Here is a 20,080-nt window from a genome sequence, read left to right as displayed (position 1 = left end):
GGCCCACTTTACCCAGCTATTGAAGTGGCTCTCCACTGCATAGGGGACAACTGTTATTGGGGTGCTGATCACCCGGCGACATTACCAGCCCAGAGACACCTGCAACGCCCCTCTGGCTGCATGCCAGATTTGCCACCACTGCCAAGCCTATATCTACAGCCTGTGTTGTATGTCTAGCAGGGAGTTGCCCTAGGTAACGGGGACTCGCCTGTACCCCGCTATAGGGGACCATTAATATTTTCTGGCCTTTATATAGTAGTGTGCACACTAAGGTAGGGCCTACCCTTGTACTTGTGAGGATCTTCCTGCGTGGGACCGTTTCTTCATTGACTGTTTTCCTTGCACCAGGGACTATAGTTCAGTATAGTGTTGTATGTGCAGTATAGTGTTATATGTGCAGTATTGTGTTGTATGTGCGGTATAGTATTCTAGTGATGTCATATTATTGTCTTTAATATTGCTCTGTTTGATGTCATTGTCTTTGTGTTTTTTTTATCTTTCTTATTGATGTTTGCATATGTGTACGAGTATATCACAGCGACTAGTGCAGTTGTTTTCCTTTAATAAATATTTGTCGCTGCTAACCGAAGTAGCGTTGTCTTTTGTGGGTCCCTTGGGTTGTGCCGTTCCCTGCCACAGGTTCTCCAGCAGAAGCCGCAAAGAATCCAGAAGCCGGCTCCAGCTCCAGATTAAGGTACGCCATCTTGCACCACACCGAACAGGGGCACTGTCACATCAGCATCTTAAAATGTATTAAAGACAGTGTGACCAAATAACAAAGAGCTCTCAAATTAGGTTCATGAAAGTCGTAGGGATTCGCAAAGGAAGGGATGGGGTAAGTAGACAGGGGGAGACAGAAGTAATAAAAACAGATAAATAACAAGTGCCCAACAGCACCCCCAGCAGCACTGTGTGTGGTGGCACACTCGTTACCACCCTAGTTAGGCCCTGAATATATGTAACAAATGTCCCAGTAAACAGTAACCAGGGGCGGATTGGCCATTAAACTTACCGGGAAGTTTCCCGGGAGGCCGGCCAACCCTGAGGCCGAAAGCTGCAGGTGGCTCTGAATCCAGGTCACCCGAATAACAGAAAATATATTCCCCACTGTAATGCCCCTTCGCTAAGGTAATAGGTCGGGCCATGGCAGGAAACAAGGGGCCGGCCACTGCGGAGTTATGGGTAGCAGTGGCCGCGCCCGGAAGCAGTTCCCCGGCTCCAGCAGTGAGACGAGTGTGCTGCTCTAAGCTGCTCCTCCTCCTGGTCCCCGCATACAGCGAAGGAGCGAAAGGAGGCCAGCTGGAGCCAGAGCTACAGTAATTTCAGCAGCAGCTCATCGGATAACAGCGGGGGACTGGGCATAGCAGGAATGGAGCCCTCCGTGAAATACAGCAGCTGGAGGAGCAGAGAAGTCCCTGCAGGCAGAGAAGGTAAGGAAAGGGGTAACAGTGTGCATTTTAACGCGATTTGCGGGCCTGTGGGGTTATGGCAAAGCTGACTTGATGTAATTGTCCTTAGATTAATTTGTCTCTGTCTTCCTAAATTCCTACAGTACAGCCCCGCAAATCGCGGTAAAACGCCGTGGGGGGAGGGGCCTAATTATGTAAATCGTCTGGTCACTGCTCTGAGCAAACATAAATTCTGCTGCTCTGAGTGCCAAATTGTGTGTGTATGTGCATATATAAGTGTGTGTGTGTGTGTATATGTGTGTATATATATATATATATATATATATATACCTTGTGTGTGTGTGTGTATATATATATATATATATATACATACCTCCCAACTTTTCATGTTAAGAAATAGGGACACTCGCGCGGTCCGAAAAGGGGGCGTGGCGTATGCAAATGAGGGCGCGGCTTATGCTAATTAGCCGCGACCTCATTTTCATACGAGAATAGACGCTGTGCGCATGCGCACAGCGTCTATTCTACTACATTGGGGGGTCTCCCAACTGCCACCCCCCCGCAGCGGGACAATGCCTGCCGCGGGTGGGACGTCGGGACAGGACCCGAAAATCGGGACTGTCCCGACGGAATCGTGACAGTTGGGAGGTATGATATATATATATATATATATATATATATATATATATATATATATATATATATATATATATATATATATATATATATATATATATATATATATATATATATATATATATATATATACATACACACACACAGGGGCACAGGCTTACATTTTTGCTGGGGGGTGCTCCCCCCAGTCCTGGCTTCGCCGCAGGGGGTCCTGGCAGCGCCACAGCAGGGTCCCAGCAGCGGATATGCCGTCAGCAGCGGGGGTCCCTGCGGAAGATGGGAACTAGCAGAGGTATTAATACTGCTACTAGTTCTTATCTGCCGCAAGGACCCCCGCTGCTGACTGCATATCCGCTGCTGCGGCGCTGCCAGGATCCCCGTGGGTGCTCCTCACCTTCCGTATACATAAGTGCTCAAAGTGGGCCGGTATACACCGGTATGGTATACCGCCACTTCTTCGAGCACTGCTTTCTTTTTTTATTGCCACGCTGAAGGCTTTGACCTCCCGAGTCCCCACCCCTTCAGTGGCTAATAGCAGCATGCAGGATGCGGGGCATGTGTGAAACCGAGCTGCTCCTGTCACTACGCAGGAGGCCGGGCAAGATGGCAGGGCCGTCCGGATCACTGTCCTGCTGATGCGGCGTGCACGTCGCCGTCCACATGGGATGCTCTGTGCGCTCTGCTGCTAGGTGGAACTACCAGCGGTGGAGTGCACCGGGACCCTGATGTCAGCGCTGAGGCCGAGACCCTTCTCCCACCGCAGCCTAGGTCAGGACCCTGACGCCACCAGCACTGAGGCTGAGACCTTACTGCTGCCAGTGCTGTGGACAGGGGGACCCGCTGCTTACTTACTAGGTACACCTCTCCCTGTGCCCCTTCTCTCTATCTATCTATCTATCTATCTGTTCTCTCTCTCTCGCTCTCTCCTCTCTCTATCTGCTCTCTCTCTCTCTCTCTGCACTAACTGCCCACTGGGGTAAGGAGGAAGAGATAATTGTGCCCAGTAGGTCTGATGTTTGGTACATACATGGGGGCAAGTGGACAGTAAAGCCCTGTACACACGGGGCGATATATCGCTCGGTGTCCCGTTTGCATCAGCGACCAGAGATGGTCGCTGATGAAAAAGAAACTGCTGGGGGAGCCCGGCAGCGGTAATCAGCTGGTCGCAGGAGCATGTTCCTGCGACCAGCGATCACTTTGGGCAGAAAACGGGAGCGCGCACCCGGCGATATATCGCCGGTGCACACTCCCATCGCTGGCAATATGGTCGCTCAGTGACCATATTTCCAGCGATATTTGCAATAATCGCCCTCGTGTGTACGCACCATTAGTGAGTGCATATATGGCCATGGTTAATGGATGCTATCTGTGTTCTTTAAAGCAATGCAGGGATGCAGTTTACACACCACGGCAACTGCTGAAGCCAGGGGCTTAGATCCGCCATTGCCGGACACAGTACACCTGCCACCACCACTGCCGGAGCCTGCTGGAGTAGAGGAGATCCACAACTTCCAAAGCAGGTGAGAAATAGACCTGTCTGTCCTTGGAGGGAAGAGAGGGGAGTTAAAGTGATGCCTGGCAATTCTTTTAAACCATGGCACGCCCCCTCTTCCCCTCTACCCCTCTCCCAGCTCCTTCTCACCCTCATCAGCACTATAGGTGGCATCCAAAACTGACGGCATTCTCTTAATAATGGAACAACTTGCTCCCGGTGCCCGAAGAAATACATACAAATCCAATCCCCAGCAGTGCTGTCAATTGGATGCAATAAAATGCCCATCATTATGGTGCTGATCTGCGGTAAGGTCAAGGTGATTGCCCTGGGGGGGACTACGGGAACACTTTTGTGTCCTGAGTTCCCTAATGGCATTCCCGCGACTACAGCGGATCTTAGCGCTCTATGGTATGGAGCTATTTTGTGTCTAGTGACAGTATGCATTTTTTGCTATACCGACACCTGGGACACACAGCGTGATCTCTGCCGCATGTGTCTAATGAGCGTTGTCAGCCTGTCTCTCCGCATCCGTGACACGCATGCATTGAGTTGCCAAGCAACCAGCTGCGTGTCTGGGCGGAAGCAGGCAAGGATGACAGCTTCCGGCCATGACGGAGGGGTGCGCCTGGCGTGTCCTGAGTGTCGGAAGGTGCTTGCGTGTAAGTATATATGTGTGCACTTTTATTGTGTATATATTGCTGTAGGTTGGAGCTGACGAAACGTTCTCCCCCATATTTAATATATATGATCTTCTGTGATTGAACGTCTCCTGAGTGCCATTATTCCCCTGCTGGGGATTGGATTTGTAGGTGTATAAATATATATATATATATATATATATATATATATATATATATATATATATATATATATATATATATATATATATATATATATATATATATATATATATATATATATTAGTGCGAAAGCACTTTGGGCCAGATGTACTAAGCTTCAAAAGTGATAAAATGGAAAGTGATAAACCACCAGCCAATCATCTCTCAACTGCCATACTCCATGCTGTGTTTGAAAAATGATAGGTAGGAGCTGATTGGTTGGTGGTTTTTCACTCTCCATTTTATCACTTTTCAAGGCTTAGTACATCTCGGTTTATCTGTGATTAAAAATGTTAATGCGGGGGTCGTGCGGTGGCGGGACGGAGTGGCGTTGCGGCGGTGTGGAGTCTCTAAGAGCATTACAGAGACCCTGTGCCCCTCCAAAAATGGCCATCACCACAGAGAAGAGATGCTAGAAGTACTCCTGCACCTCTAGCGGCTGTCTCCTTTGCTACGGTGGCCATCTTTTGTCAGAGACGCGGCGCTGATCCCCCCTGCAATGAAAAGATCTTCCCCCTGAAGCATGTAATCACCCCTGGCAACGAGCATGGAACCCCTGGCAGGGGCAGATTGGCTATTATATCTACCGGGAACTTTCCCGGGAGACCGACACTAGTGTGGCCGCTGCAAGTTGCGCATACGCACACTGACACAAATATAGTGACGGGGCAGAGGTGCTGCTCAGCCACTCACTGGAGGTGGGTGGCTGCAGTCAGAGCTAGTGGCCCCGCCTCCTTATGCCCACTGTTCTATCTGAGGCTCTCTCAGAGCGGCGCTGTCCACTGCATTGCCCCTCCTCCACAACATGGACCATGCTGCCAATAATCAATAATGCATGATCACATAAATCTATAAAATAAAAATGAGTCCCTGATGGGTGGCAGCACCGCACACAGTGCCCTGTTACTACTGTATGTGGGCCGCATCCTCCCACCCGCTGTTCTCCGGGACTCAGTCACTCGGAGAACAGAGGGCAGGAGGAGGCGGGGCCGCATATAGTAGCATTGCACTGTGGGGACTCATATTTTTAATTTATACATTATGTGATCATGGAATTATTGATTATTGGCAGCATGGTCCATGTTGAGGAGGAGGAGTCATGAAGCTGCTGCTCCTCTGCCCCTGTCCCGCCGACACGCTAATGCAGCTGACGCTCCTCTCCCCCTGTCCCCACAGAGCCAGCCAAGAGCCTGCCGCTCCCCTCCCCCCCCCCCCCCCGACTAGCCATGATGTTGCCCCCCTCTCCATCCAAGTCATGAAGCTGAAGCTCCCTACCACCAGCAGAGCAAAGGACCCAGTGTCAGCTCTGGACTTCTCTCCTTCCATGAATGCCTGATACCAGCCTGCAAAAAAGTGAGCATTACTATTGTAAGGGGCACTACTGGTGGCACTATGTATCATGGACTAAACTGGGGGCATTCTGTATAATGGACACTACTGGGGACATTGTGTGTAGAATGGGGGCATTAGGTGCTAACTGTATAAGTGAAGCATTACAGTAGCATAATGTGTAATGGGCATTATGGTTTGCAATGTAATGGGCATTACAATGTGCAGCGTAATGGGAATTACAGTGTGAGGCATAATATGTCATGGGCATTATGGTGTGCAACATAATATGGAATGGGTACTATGATATGTAATGGGCATTACGTTGTGTGGCATAATGTCATGGGCATTATTGTGTGCTGCATAATATGTAATGGGCAATACGGTGTGCGGTATCATGTGTAATTTGCATTACAGTGTGTGAATTTGTAATGGATGCTACAGTGTGTGGCATAATATATAATAGGCATTATGGTGTGTAGCATAATATGTCATAGGTATTATGGTGTGCAGCATAATATGGAATGGGCACTACGGTGTGCAGTATAATGTTTAATTTGCATTATGGTGTGTAACAATGTGTAATGGGCATTACTGTTTGCGGCATAATATGGAATAGGCACTACGGTGTGCGGTATAATGTGTAATGGGCATCACGGTGTGAATGTGTAATGGTCATTACAGTGTGTAAATGTGTAATGAGCACTACAGTGTGTAATGGGCTTTAAATTTGAAGTAAACAAAACAAACCACAATGTGGGTTTTTTTTTGTGTGTGTGTTTGGGGGGGCCCAAACCATATTTTTGTACCTGGGCCCACAACTCGCTTGATCCGCCTCTGGAGAGGGCAGTGCAGTGGACAGCACCGCGGCATGGGCGGCCGCTGATCGGCGACGGCTGGGCCGGGGACTCATTTTTATTCTATTTAACATAACATGGCCTAGAGAGTCAGGACAGTAGCCGCTTGGAGAGAGGACGCATCAAGTAGCAGGCAGGGTACTGTTCCACTGTTCGCCGGGGAATGCACTGGGAGGAGGCGGGGCAGCGGACTCTGGAGTGACAGTCTCACTCTGAGTCTGTGATTATATGTGCGTTGGGGCGTCATGACGTCACCGCGCACATTACAAGAGGCTGGGGCCGGGTGGGAGGAGGAGAACGGGAGAAGCCTGTGTTGTGCAGCAGTTGGAGTCCTCAGTCATGGCTCCTGCTGTCCTGCCCTGAGTCCGCTCACAGCAGCAGAAGACTACTCTCAGCAGTCCAGTGGTTGTGGCATCAACTAACTGTATGTAACAGCACTGCCAGCAGCCCAGCATCACTGAATATGCAAAATTATTGTCTCTCTGCCAGGGCTGCATGTATGTGCATTAATACAGGATTACGGTGTGTGCACTAGCGTAAGGGAGGGATGGGATGAATGGGAACAGTATGTATGAGAGTGGCGGTGTTGTATGTAAGACAGTGGTGTATGTATGAGATTGGTGTATGTATGAGAGTGGTGGAGTATGTATTAGAACGGTGTAAAGTATGTATGTATGTATGTATGAGAGTGGCGGAGTATGTATGAGAGCGATGTATGTTTTAATACAGGATTACAGTTAAAAAAAAGTCTGCAATAAATTGCTTTGTTGGCTAGCATTAAAATCATAGGTAACACTAACAACGGTTCTTGTACGGCACTAGCCGTAGTGTAATCGTTAGTTGGGGGGGGGCTACCACCAGCAAGCCTGGCAGGCCATCGTTGCATGTGGTATACTATGTAATGGGTGTGTGACGTGTTATAGGCATTACGGTGTGAATTTTTGGCGCACTATCCCTGTTGTCCCTACTTTGCGAAAATTTGTAAAGCCCTGACATGATGTGTAATGGGTATTACGGGGTATGGCATTCATTTTGCCTGTCAACAATGTATCTATGTATAGTGATATAATAATCCCGCCTACTGTTATGTTGGCTCCTCCCTTTATTGATTTGTTGCCGCCCACATGAGGCCACTTTCAGAAATTTTCCAGGGCCACTTTTAGTCCCCAATCCGCCCCTGACAGTAACAGTCCAAACCTGCGTACTTTGGTAGCTAAGGACAGCATATTTGTACTGTAGAAAGGTGGATTTAGAGTGGTCATCTGATACAGAATACATCCTGCTGCCCACACATCAGCCTTTTCACCATACGGTTCACTTTTAACAACTTCAGGGCTGTGGAGAAAAAGCAAGAATAATAATTTCTGCAGCGCTTCACTTTACTATATTAACAAGGAAACTATGTGAATGTGCCAAGTGCTAGACTTGTGGTAGCTGGGGAACTATCGGACATTCTGCATGCACCTTACTATTTACCTGACCTTTGGCTTACAAATGAAAACAGTAACATGCCTGCTTAGTGGTTAAACCATACCTAGGGATCTGCCTTGGCACTGCATGGCATCTGTGACAGACAGAACACTGTGACCCATGGGAGGGACAGCGGGACAGTCTGTAAGGGTGTGGATCAGTTGGTCACCAGCAAGTTGTTAGACAGTCATTAGGCCACACCATTAGGTCGACATGCATTTAGGTCGACATGTGTCTAGGTCAACATGCAGGATGGTCGACCTGAGTCTAGGTCGACATGGGTTAGGTTGATAGGGTCATAAGGTGGACAGGGTCATTAGGTCAACATGGGTTAGGTCGACAGTCAAAAGTTCGACATGTCAACCTAGTGACCCGGTCAACCTGACCCATGTCAACCTAGACTCATGTCGCCCTTCCTGCATGTCGACCTAGACACATGTCGACCTAATAGTGTCAACCTAATGACTATCTAACAACTTGCTGGTGACCCAATGACCTATCCCATCTGTAATTAGCGGAACTGTTCTGCCGTACTCGGGACAGTTGGGAGTCACGTGATTACATAAGGGAACGTTGCATGCTTGAGAAAGTGGGTAACACAAATAATGGTCAGGACTGTATATACCAAACTGATACAAATTACTTCAGATTGCGTTCTCATCTTAATAGGTATCACTTGCCTTGATGCATGTCAAAACTTTACAGTATTTTTCCAAGATAAAAAAGTTTACTTGAAAACAAACTTTGATTTATGAGCTGTACATGACTTACAGTTTTAGTAATTATTTTTTGATGAACAGTACGGTCAGCTCAGCTTAGGAAGTAATTGGAGAATATTGTCCTGTCGGCGGGTGTATAAATTCTACGGCTAAATCTTCTTAGAGGATTGCTTGGAACTTAGCGAGCTTCTTACAGATTTACCAGTTTGACTAAGCATCTGGCACCCCTTTAAAAGCTGAAAATCATTTTTTAAATATGTGACATGGCAATGCCAACTCTAGTAATACATTTAATAAATAATTTTCAGCTTATAAAGGTTGCCAGCTGCTTCCTCCAAATGATAGTTCTGAGATCAGTTCAATAAAAAGCTTTAGGAATACGCATAGGTCAACTAGTAATTTCTATTATAGCTTGATAAGTGGCTTGTGAGTACATGAAGAGAGGAACTACTGCCAACGTGTTCTAAAGAGTACACTGTGTAAGTATTAGCATTGGATGTCTTTTTGCAATATGACTTAAGGCCCATACACACTGGGTGATTTTGAACTGAATGCAGCTCAGTTTTGTCGTTTGAGCTGCTTTCAGCTCAGAAGCCGCCCAGTGTGGCGGATTTATGCCAGAGCGATGAGCAGTGAACTTTTATGCGCGCTCCCGCATCATTGCCACCCAACACCCATTGGCTGATATTACCAGCAGATGAGCAACAGGGCGGACGACTTTCCATAGCGCTCTGCTATGGAAAATAATCCACCCCTGTGCAGGGCGGACGACTTTCCATAGCGCTCTGCTATGGAAAATAATCCACCCCTGTGAAAATCGTTTAGACGGGCCGAAAATTGTTCAGTGTGTATGCACTGAGCAATTATTAGCCCAGAGATTTTCCCCATCATTCCCCAGGCTAATTTTATGTGACACTTATCTGTGCATGACTGAGTCTCTGAATCAGTATACTGTATTTGTGTTTTGCTCCATATACAGACTCAGTCACACACAGAAGTACAGTACAGTAACGTACAGAATAGAACCAAATAACAACTGACCACTTGCTCTTAAATGCAGTAAAACTGACAAAAACGGTCATGCAGACAAATTGGTTACGTCGAATGTCATTTGCACCCAAATATTACCAGATTTTCATTTCAACCAGCCACATTGGAAAATACAAAATAAAAAAGGTGTATGGTTAGACTTAGGCACAAAAAAAAAAAAAAGACACCCAACGTTAGCAGAGCTGCATCGGACCCTGCAGACGAACAGACAGGGTCTCGGGCGGTCAGACAGAGCATTATATGGGGGCATGGATGAACAAATGAACTGCATCTGCATGTAACTGCTGTGTATGGGCCTATTTCAGCATAAAGTTTAGTTTTGCAGGAAATCATAAAACTCCAGTGGGGCACTCAGCACAGTTCAAGGCCGGCCCATATGTCAGGTGTCCCCCCGTGATGGAACTGCATTGCTAATATGTGATCACTTCGCTTGACAGCGAGGTAGTAGCCCCCTGCCTGCACAGACTAGTTGCAAAGGCAGTAGCTGGGCCACCATATTAAACATTGCAGAAGCTGCATGTATCATTACACAGCTGCAATGACCCACCCCAAAAATGGTCCAGACATGCCTCCTGTATGCAGACCATGCACACCCCCCCCCACACTGTGTCTAGTTCCCGCCCCCTGACCATGAGGCCACGCCCCATGTGTCCCTCCTCCACTGCCACCAATGTTGGGCGGTATTTATTTATTTACAGTTTCTTATATAGCGCAGCAGAGTCCGTTGCGCTTTACAATAGTATGCTTACACCTTTTCTAAAATGAAAATACTAAAAACAATTGAAGCCTTCATCTAGTTCCAACCCATCAAGTAGCACCATCCAGAGCAGCAGCACCAAATGATTATGATCTGTAACAGGTTTTCTTAAAATATATGAAAGACATCAAATTATTTTTAAAGTGTTAAATATTGTAGTATTAACCCCTTCCTGACACAGCATGTTTTTGCCTTCCTGACAGAGCCCTTTTTTTCAAATCTGACATGTATCACTTAAGTGGGGATAACTTTTTTTTGCTTTTACTTATCCCAGTGATTTTGAGATTGTTTTCTCGTGACACATTGTACTTCAAATAAGTGGTAAATTTGGGTCGATACAGTCTGTGTTTTTTTGTGAAAAATACCAAAATGTCGTAAAAAAAATGGAAAATTTAGCAATTTGCAAAATGTTAAATTTTCTGCTTGTGAGACAAATAATCATACCACTCAAAATAGTTAATAACTAACATAGACCATATGTCTACTTTATGTTTCCATCATTATTTCAACTTCCTTTTAATATTTTTGGACACTAGGAGGCTTACAATATGAATAGCAAATTTTCAAATTTTCAAGAAAATTTCAAACACTGATTTTTTTAGGGACCAGTTCAGTTCTGATGTGACTTTGAGGGACTTGTATGTGAGACACCCCCATAAATGATGCCATTTTAAAAACTGCACCCCTCACAGTATTCAAAACAGCATTTTGGAAGTTTGTTAACCCTTTAGGTGTTTCACAGGAATTAAAACAAAGTGTAGGTGAAATTTCAAAATTTCATTTTTTTTGCAGATTTGCAATTTTAATACATTTTTCTAAGGAACACAGTAGATTTTACTAGAGAAATGTGACTAAAAATTGATTCCCCCAATTCTTTTGTTTTCATAAATATCCTATATGTGGCCCTAGTGTGCACGTTGACCAAACCACAGGCTTCATAATAGAAGGAGCACCTACTTGATTTTGGAGCCTCCTTTTTATGAGATTATTTTTTAGGCACCATGTAGGTTTCTAGGCACCATAAGATGCTAAAAGTTAGGAACCCCCCCACAAGTGACCCCATTTTGCAAACTACACCCCTCAGGGAATTCATCTAGGGGTATAGTGTACATTTCAAACCCCCAGGGGTTTCACCAATTGTGGTACAACTGGGCAGTGAAAATGAAAAATTAATTTTTTTTACACAAAAATGCAGTTCTGGCTCAAAATTTTTCATTTTCACAAGGAATGAAGGAGACAAAGCACCCCAAAATATGTGCCCCAATTTCTCCCGAGTACGGCAATGCCTCACATGTGACCAAAAAATACCATTTGGGTGCATGGCAGGACTCAGAAGGGAAGGAGTGATTTTTGGATTTTGCAGCTCAGATTCTGGTGGAATGTTGGTGGGTGCTATGTTGCATTAGCAAGACCCCCGAAGCACCAATACAGTGGAACCCCCCCACAAGTGACCCCATTTTGCAAACTACACCCCTCAGGGAATTCATCTAGGGGTATAGTGTACATTTCAAACCCCCAGGGGTTTCACCAATTTTGATACAACTGGGCTGTGCAAATGAAAAATTAAATTTTTTACACAAAAATGCAGTTCTGGCTCAAAATTTTTCATTTTCACAAGGAATGAAGGAGACAAAGCACCCCAAAATCTGTGCCCCAATTTCTCCCGAGTATGGCAATGCCTCACATGTGACCAAAAAATACCAGTTGGGTGCATGGCAGGACTCAGAAGGGAAGGAGTGATTTTTTGGATTTTGCAGCTCAGATTCTGGTGGAATTTTGGTGGGTGCTATGTCGCATTAGCAAGACCCCCGAAGCACCAATACAGTGGAAGCCCCCCACAAGTGACCCCATTTTGCAAACTACACCCCTCTGGGAATTCATCTAGGGGTATAATGTACATTTCAAACCCCCAGGGGTTTCACCAATTTTGATACAACTGGGCTGTGCAAATGAAAAATTACATTTTTTTACACAAAAATGCAGTTCTGGCTCAAAATTTTTCATTTTCATAAGGTATGAAGGAGAAAAAGCACCCCAAAATCTGTGCCCCAATTTCTCCCGAGTATGGCAATGCCTCACATGTGACCAAAAAATACCATTTGGGTGCATGGCAGGACTCAGAAGGGAAGGAGTGATATTTGGATTTTGCAGCACAGATTCTGGTGGAATGTTGGTGGGTGCTATGTCGCATTAGCAAGACCCCCAAAGCACCAATACAGTGGAACCCCCCCACAAGTGACCCCATTTTGCAAACTACACCCCTCAGGGAATTCATCTAGGGGTATAGTGTACATTTCAAACCCCCAGGGGTTTCACCAATTTTGATACAACTGGGCAGTGAAAATGAAAAATTACATTTTTTTACACAAAAATGCAGTTCTGGCTCAAAATTTTTCATTTTCAGAAGGTATGAAGGAGAAAAAGCACCCCAAAATCTGTGCCCCAATTTCTCCCGAGTATGGCAATGCCTCACATGTGACCAAAAAATACCATTTGGTTGCATGGCAGGACTCAGAAGGGAAGGAGTGATATTTGGATTTTGCAGCACAGATTCTGGTGGAATGTTGGTGGGTGCTATGTCGCATTAGCAAGACCCCCAAAGCACCAATACAGTGGAACCCCCCCACAAGTGACCCCATTTTGCAAACTACACCCCTCAGGGAATTCATCTAGGGGTATAGTGTACATTTCAAACCCCCAGGGGTTTCACCAATTTTGATACAACTGGGCAGTGAAAATGAAAAATTACATTTTTTTACACAAAAATGCAGTTCTGGCTCAAAATTTTTCATTTTCAGAAGGTATGAAGGAGAAAAAGCACCCCAAAATCTGTGCCCCAATTTCTCCCGAGTACGGCAATGCCTCTTATGTGACCAAAAAATACCAGTTGGGTGCATGGCAGGACTCAGAAGGGAAGGAGTGATTTTTGGATTTTGCGGCTCAGATTCTGGTGGAATGAATGGTGGGTGCTATGTGGCATTAGCAAGACCCCCGAAGCACGGTGAAATTATGAACCTAATAATCCATAGATGTGTGGTATATTTTAAAACACTCCTTTATACATAGGCCGGGTTTGTCGGGGCAAGTGTCACACTGGAAAATAGTTTGCTTTCTTATTCCCTTTTTATAGCAAACTTTGCACCTTTTTTGTGTCCTGCCCTTTTTTCCAGTGGAGGGGATTTCATCAGGAAAATGCTGCCCTGGTACAATACGGGGGCCAGTACTAGAAGTACTGGGGCCCTCTGCCTGCTGGTTCCCAAATATTAGGCCCTTTATGACTTCCTCTTGAAAGTGCATAAATGTCCCCCTCTGGCTGGTAGAACGGAATAGCACGTAAGCATTATACAGTGCCATCTGGATGATATACACGGCCAGCTTCTTGTACCAGATTTTTGTTTTCCGCAGGGCACTGTACGGCTTCAGTACCTGATCTGAAAGATCCACTCCGCCCATGTACCTATTGTAATCCAGGATACAATTAGGTTTTGAGGTGTGGGTACTGGTACCTCGTACAGGGACGGAGGTGGTACTGTCTCCGTGAATTGTTGTCAGTATAAGGACATCCCTCTTGTCCTTATATTTGACCAACAACATATTTTCGGTGCATATTCCCCTGCTTTCACCCCTTCTCATTACTTGGGCAATGTGCGTTTTTGGGAGGCCTCTTTGGTTCTTGCGCACAGTACCGCAAGCTGCTGTACCTCTTGAACCAAGGGCCTTAAACAGGGGGATGCTGGTGTAAAAGTTATCCACATAGAGGTGATAACCTTTATCCAGGAAGGGGTGCACTAAATCCCAGACAATTTTTCCACTAACACCTACGAGGGAGGGGGGGCATTCTGGCGGTTCAATTCTTGAATCCTTCCCTTCATATACCCTAAACCTGTGAGTGTACCCTGAGGTGCTTTCACACAGCTTATACATTTTTATGCCATACCTTGCCCTCTTACTGGGAAGGTACTGGCGGAATTTAACCCTTCCTTTAAAATGTATAAGGGACTCGTCTATGCAAATGAATTTATCTGGGATGTACATCTCTGCAAATTTGGCACTGAAGTGATCAATGACCGGCCTGACTTTGAATAGCCGGTCAAAGGTGGGATCATCTCTGGGTGGGCACTGTGCATTATCGTTGTAATGCAAAAATTTAAGGATTAACTCAAAACGAGTCCGGGTCATGGCCATACGGTAAAGTGGGGTGCTGTACAGAACATCTGTACTCCAATATTGCCTAATTTCTGGCTTTTTTACTATGCCCATATGAAACACCAGACCCCAAAACGTCATCATCTCTACTGCATCTACAGGGGTCCACCTAGCAAATGATGACGTGGGGTTTTGAGCAATAAACTGCTGGGCATATAAATTAGTTTGGTCCACCATTAAATTTATAAAATCATCAGAGAAAAATAATTTGAAAAAGTCAATTTCTCTGAGACCTGTGGAATCAAATTGGATTCCTGGGATGGCCAAAAACTCAGGAACCTGGGGCTCAAAATTGTCTGGTGGTGGGGTCCATACGAGATCAATTATTGGGGGGGGGGGTCTCAGCTGCTCTACGGGGGCGTCTTTGAGGGGGTCCCTCATCACTAGAGGAGGAAGAGGAGCTTAAGATGAATCCTTCAAATTCCCCGCTTGCCTCACTGGCTGTGTCAGAGTCAGAGGCAAGCATGGCATATGCCTCCTCCGCTGAATACATTCTTCTGGATGACTGGGATGACATTTGGGATGACATTTGGGATGACATTTGGGATGCCATTTTTATTTTTGTGTTTCTGGTAGTGAAATGTTTCAACACGTGTATAGTGTAGGGGGGGTACAAACTTTATTTCAATGTAGTATGTAGTGTGTAGTGTGTATGTAGTGCAGAAAAAAAAAAAAAAAAAGGTCCTGCGCCAAAAATTGAGCACAGATGTTGGTCAGTAACGTCCGTCACTGAACAGCGCTCAAAGGCAACAGGAATTTGATCAAAAAAATTTGATCAAAAAAAAAAAAAATTAAAAAAAGACCCCACAGCACCCTCAAAAAAAAAAAAAAAAAAAAAAAAAAGGTGATCAGTGATGCGACACTGATTACCAGTGAGGGGCAGCAGGTGCACAACCTTTGGTGCAACTGACAGTGCAACTGGCAGGTATATATAAAAAAAAAACCTCTGCACCCCCAAAAAGTTGCTGATCACCTCAGATATAGTGATCAGCACAAAAGGGGGGGGGGGGCAGCAGACACAAAATATAGCACTCTCTATCACTCTCTGTCACTATATCTCTCTATCTCTCTCTATCTCTCTCTATCTCTCACTATCTATCACTATCTATCACTCTATGACACTGCAGCAGCAGCACTGACAGTTATATATATAAAAAATAACCCCTGCACCCCCAAAAAGTTGCTGGGGGTGCACAAAAGGGGGGCAGCAGACACAAAATATAGCACTCTCTGTCACTATCTCTCTCTATCTCTCTCTATCTCTCTCTATCTCTCTCTATCTATCACTCTATGACACTGCAGCAGCAGCACTGACAGTTATATATATAAAAAATAACCCCTGCACCCCCAAAAAGTTGCTGGGGGTGCACAAAAGGGGGGCAGCAGACACAAAATATAGCACTTTCTATCACTATCTCTCTCTATCTCTCTATCTATCACTATCTATCACTCTATGACACTGCAGCAGCAGCACTGACAGGTATATATATATATAAAAAAAAAACCTGCGCCCCCAAAAAGTTGCTGATCAGTTAATTTATACTGATCAGCACAAAAGGGGGGGGCAGCAGTCAGTTGCACACGCAGTACAGCTGTATATATATAAAAAATATATAGCACAATCTGTCACTATCTCTCTATCTCTCTCTATCTCTCTCTATCTATCTATAACTCTATCACACTGCAGCAGCACAAAATATAGCACTCTCTGTCACTAGCCCTCTCTATCTCTCTCTATCTCTCTCTCTCTATCTCTCTATCTATAACTCGAACACACTGCAGCAGCACAACACAGCACAGCACAACACAGGAAGTCACAAGAAGTAACAAGATCCAGGAACGCTACAAGCAGTGATCAGGTAAGTGTTTGCAAGGATCAGGTCAGTATATCGCGGCAGATAGGCACGGTGACCGCACTGCACGCAATTCCAGACCGGAATGGCGTCTGCAGTGCAGTCACCGTTAGTTTAAATCACCCTCCATGGCTGTGATTGGTTCGTCGGTCCAACGAACCAATCACGGCCTTTGGGGGCGGGTGAAGTGAGGTGGGGTGACACCAGTGTCACCCTTACACCCCGTGGTGATTGGTGCTGTACAGCACCAATCACCACCGATCCCTGTGTCACCGGCGAACGTTATTCGCCGGTGACACAGAAAACGCTGTAATTGGCTGTTCACACTGAACAGCCAATCACAGCGATCGCCGACGGGGGGGGCGGCATCGCAGCCCCCCCTGGGCATGCAGGGACATGTCTGCTGTCAGGGACAGCAGACATGTTTAAACTGTCACCGCGTCTATAGACGCGGTGACAGTTAAATGGCATGACGTACATTTATGCCATGTGTCGGGAAGTACATCCCGGCCATGACGTAAATGTACGTCAAATGTCGGGAAGGGGTTAACATGCTTTCCCATTGTACATAAAATACATTACATCAGCGGTAGCCAACCACGGTCCTCGAGAGCTACCAACAGTGCACATTTTCCAGACAACCTAGCTGCTGCACAGGTGCACTCATTACTAGCTGAAACATTTTCAAAGATCCACAGGTGGAGCTAATTACTTCACTTGTGATTCTGTGAGGAGATCTGGAAAACATTAAGGGGGATATTCAATCGCCGTTGAACATCTCCCGTGGGGGAGATGCTCGACGGGCCCTATTCAATGCTGTCTTCCCCGACAGCATTGAACAGGGTTTCCTGGCAGAACGAGCCCGACATCTCTAGCTGTCGGGCTCGTTCTGCTGAGAACAGCCGGGAAGTGACGAGCTGCCGGCTGCATCTCATCACTTCTCGTCCCGCTGCAGGCGGGACATTAAATTCCGCCTGCATGTTCTCGGTCGAGCTGACCGAGAACGGGACTGGGTCACGGCAGGCGAGCAAGCTCATCTGCCGTGACCCGAAGATTGAATACCCCCCTAACTGTTGGTAGCTCTCGAGGACTGGAGTTGGCTACCCCAGCATTACATCCTCCGTGCAGCAGCAGCCTATTTCTGTAATGCAAAGGCAGAGCCCCTCCTTCTCCCGTGTCTCTCCTATGTCATTGTACATAATTTATATAAACTGGTTATTTAAGGAGATAAAGTAAAAAGGATAAACAGGTCTAGATAGATCTCATTTTCAGGGGCAACCAGAGCATAGCTGCCTACCCTCCCTGAAATAGCAGCAATCTCCCTCTCTCCCTCATTAGTCTAACAATCTCCCTCATTTCACCTAGCCCACATTATGTAGCTGTTACTTTTTTTTGGGGGGGGGGGGGGGGGAATGAGAGCTAGATACATGTGCATTGAATCCTCAGCACCATTTCCCAGCACTTTACCAAGTATAGTAGCTGTTACTAACTGCTTTGGGGCTCATCTACTCATCTACATTTGTATATAAGTAATTTAAAAGATTCCTTTCAGATGTAGCAGTACAAACCCACACTTCTAGATGCCACATTCACAATCTTATATGGAACTAGACACACCCTTTGGGTGGAGCTTGACATGCCCCCTCAATGGGGCACCTGGCAACATTTTATTACCAACTATAATCTCCCTGAAACTCGTTTTCAAAAGTATACAAGTATGGGTATAATTTATGGTGTATATTTGGCCTAGTGTTTATTTCACACAGGGCAAAGGTGCATACACACTGTACAATTTTTTTTGACCAATTTAGTTGAAAGACATTGATGACAAATTTAAACAAAAATTGGTCACAAAATTACAGTGTGTATGCACCTTCAGTTAGGCCCTTTGATTAGGTTGAGAGACCACAGCTGTAGCATCTCTTTATCAGACATTGTATAGCTTTGCATAAAGTTAAAGGGGCAGTTGTCTGAGTTAGAAATGTACGAAGTGGTAATTACTTTTTAAAGAACAGTTAAAATGCAATTGAAAAACAATGAATAACAAAAAAGGTAATTACAATACTTATTACACTTTATATTCCACCCAGATCGCGTTGTATATACAATCCTTAATAAATGGGACATTTAATATAAATGTACTTATTTATTATATTAATAATTAATATTATTAATTCTAATTTCTCAACATCCTCTCCCCACCCAATTTGTAGCATGCTCCTCACACACACTTTCCCATTATTACATACTGTATATTTTATTTATTAACCCCTTCCCGACATTTGACGTACATTTACGTCATGGTCGGGAAGCACTTCCCGACACATGGCGTAAATGTACGTCATGGATTTAAACTGTCACCGCGTCTATAGACGCGGTGACAGTTTCAACATGTCTGCTGTCCCTGACAGCAGACATGTCCGTGCATGCCCCGGGGGGGCTGCGATGCCGCCCCCCCGTCGGCGATCGCTGTGATTGGCTGTTCAGTGTGAACAGCCATTCACAGCGTTTTCCTGTGTCACCGGCGAATAACGTTCGCCGGTGACACGGGATCAGAGGTGATTGGTGCTGTAAAGTACAGCACCAATCACCGCGGGGTGTAAGGGTGACACTGGTGTCACCCCACCTCACCCCGCCCGCCCCCAAAGGCCGTGATTGGTCCGTCGGACCGACGGACCAATCACAGCCAAGGAGGGAGATTTAAACAAACGGTGACTGCACTGCAGACGCCATTCCGGTCTGGAAAGCGTGCAGTGCGGTCACCGTACCCCCCTGCCGCCATACTGACCAGAAATACTTGCTGCAATACTTACCTGATCGCTGCTGATTGCTTCCTGGATCCTGTGCAATAATTGTGCCATACTGTGATATTGTGCTGCTGCACTGTATTAGTATTAGCTAGATAGATAGAGAGATAGATAGAGATAGATAGAGAGAGATAGAGAGAGATAGAGAGAGATAGAGAGAGAGAGATAGAGAGAGATAGAGAGAGATAGAGAGAGATAGAGAGAGAGATAGTGTCAGAGAGTGCTATATTTTGTGCTGCTGCAGTGTGATATAGTTATAGATAGAGAGAGAGAGATAGAGAGAGAGAGATAGAGAGAGAGGCCTACTGACAGAGTGCTATATTTTGTGCTGCTGCAGTGTGATAGTTATAGAGAGATAGAGAGAGATAGAGAGAGAGAGATAGAGAGAGATAGAGAGAGATAGTGACAGATTGTGCTATATATTTTTTATATAACTGACTGCTGCCCCCTCCTTTTGTGCTGATCAGTATAAATTAACTGATCAGTAACTTTTTGGGGGCGCAGGTTTTTTTTTATATATAGATATACCTGTGAGTGCTGCTGCTGCAGTGTCATAGAGTGTTAGATAGTGTTAGATAGTGAGAGATAGAGAGATAGAGAGAGATAGTGATAGAGAGTGCTAAATTTTGTGTCTGCTGTCCCCGCCTTTTGTG

The 20,080-nt window shown here is 45.6% G+C and overlaps 1 protein-coding gene across 4 annotated transcripts in view; it reads right to left on the bottom strand.

Annotated features, from left to right (window-relative positions):
- The window catches only part of NEK10 (NIMA related kinase 10), a 335,666-nt gene that overhangs the window by 146,505 nt on the left and 169,081 nt on the right, over positions 1 to 20,080 (bottom strand). For 3 of the 4 annotated variants that reach the window (XM_083188708.1, XM_083188706.1, XM_083188709.1), the window contains exon 24: positions 7,771 to 7,900. In XM_083188708.1, coding sequence (XP_083044834.1) covers positions 7,771 to 7,900 — 130 coding nt within the window. Of the gene's footprint in view, positions 1 to 465; positions 743 to 7,770; positions 7,901 to 20,080 lie in introns of those variants that run through there. The other variant, XM_083188710.1, reaches the window with a different exon arrangement.

The sequence above is a fragment of the Crinia signifera genome, chromosome 5 (genome assembly GCF_055691185.1).
Source record: "Crinia signifera chromosome 5, ASM5569118v1, whole genome shotgun sequence".
NCBI classification, from domain to species: domain Eukaryota; kingdom Metazoa; phylum Chordata; class Amphibia; order Anura; family Myobatrachidae; genus Crinia; species Crinia signifera.
This window is presented reverse-complemented; position numbering and strand designations above follow the sequence as displayed.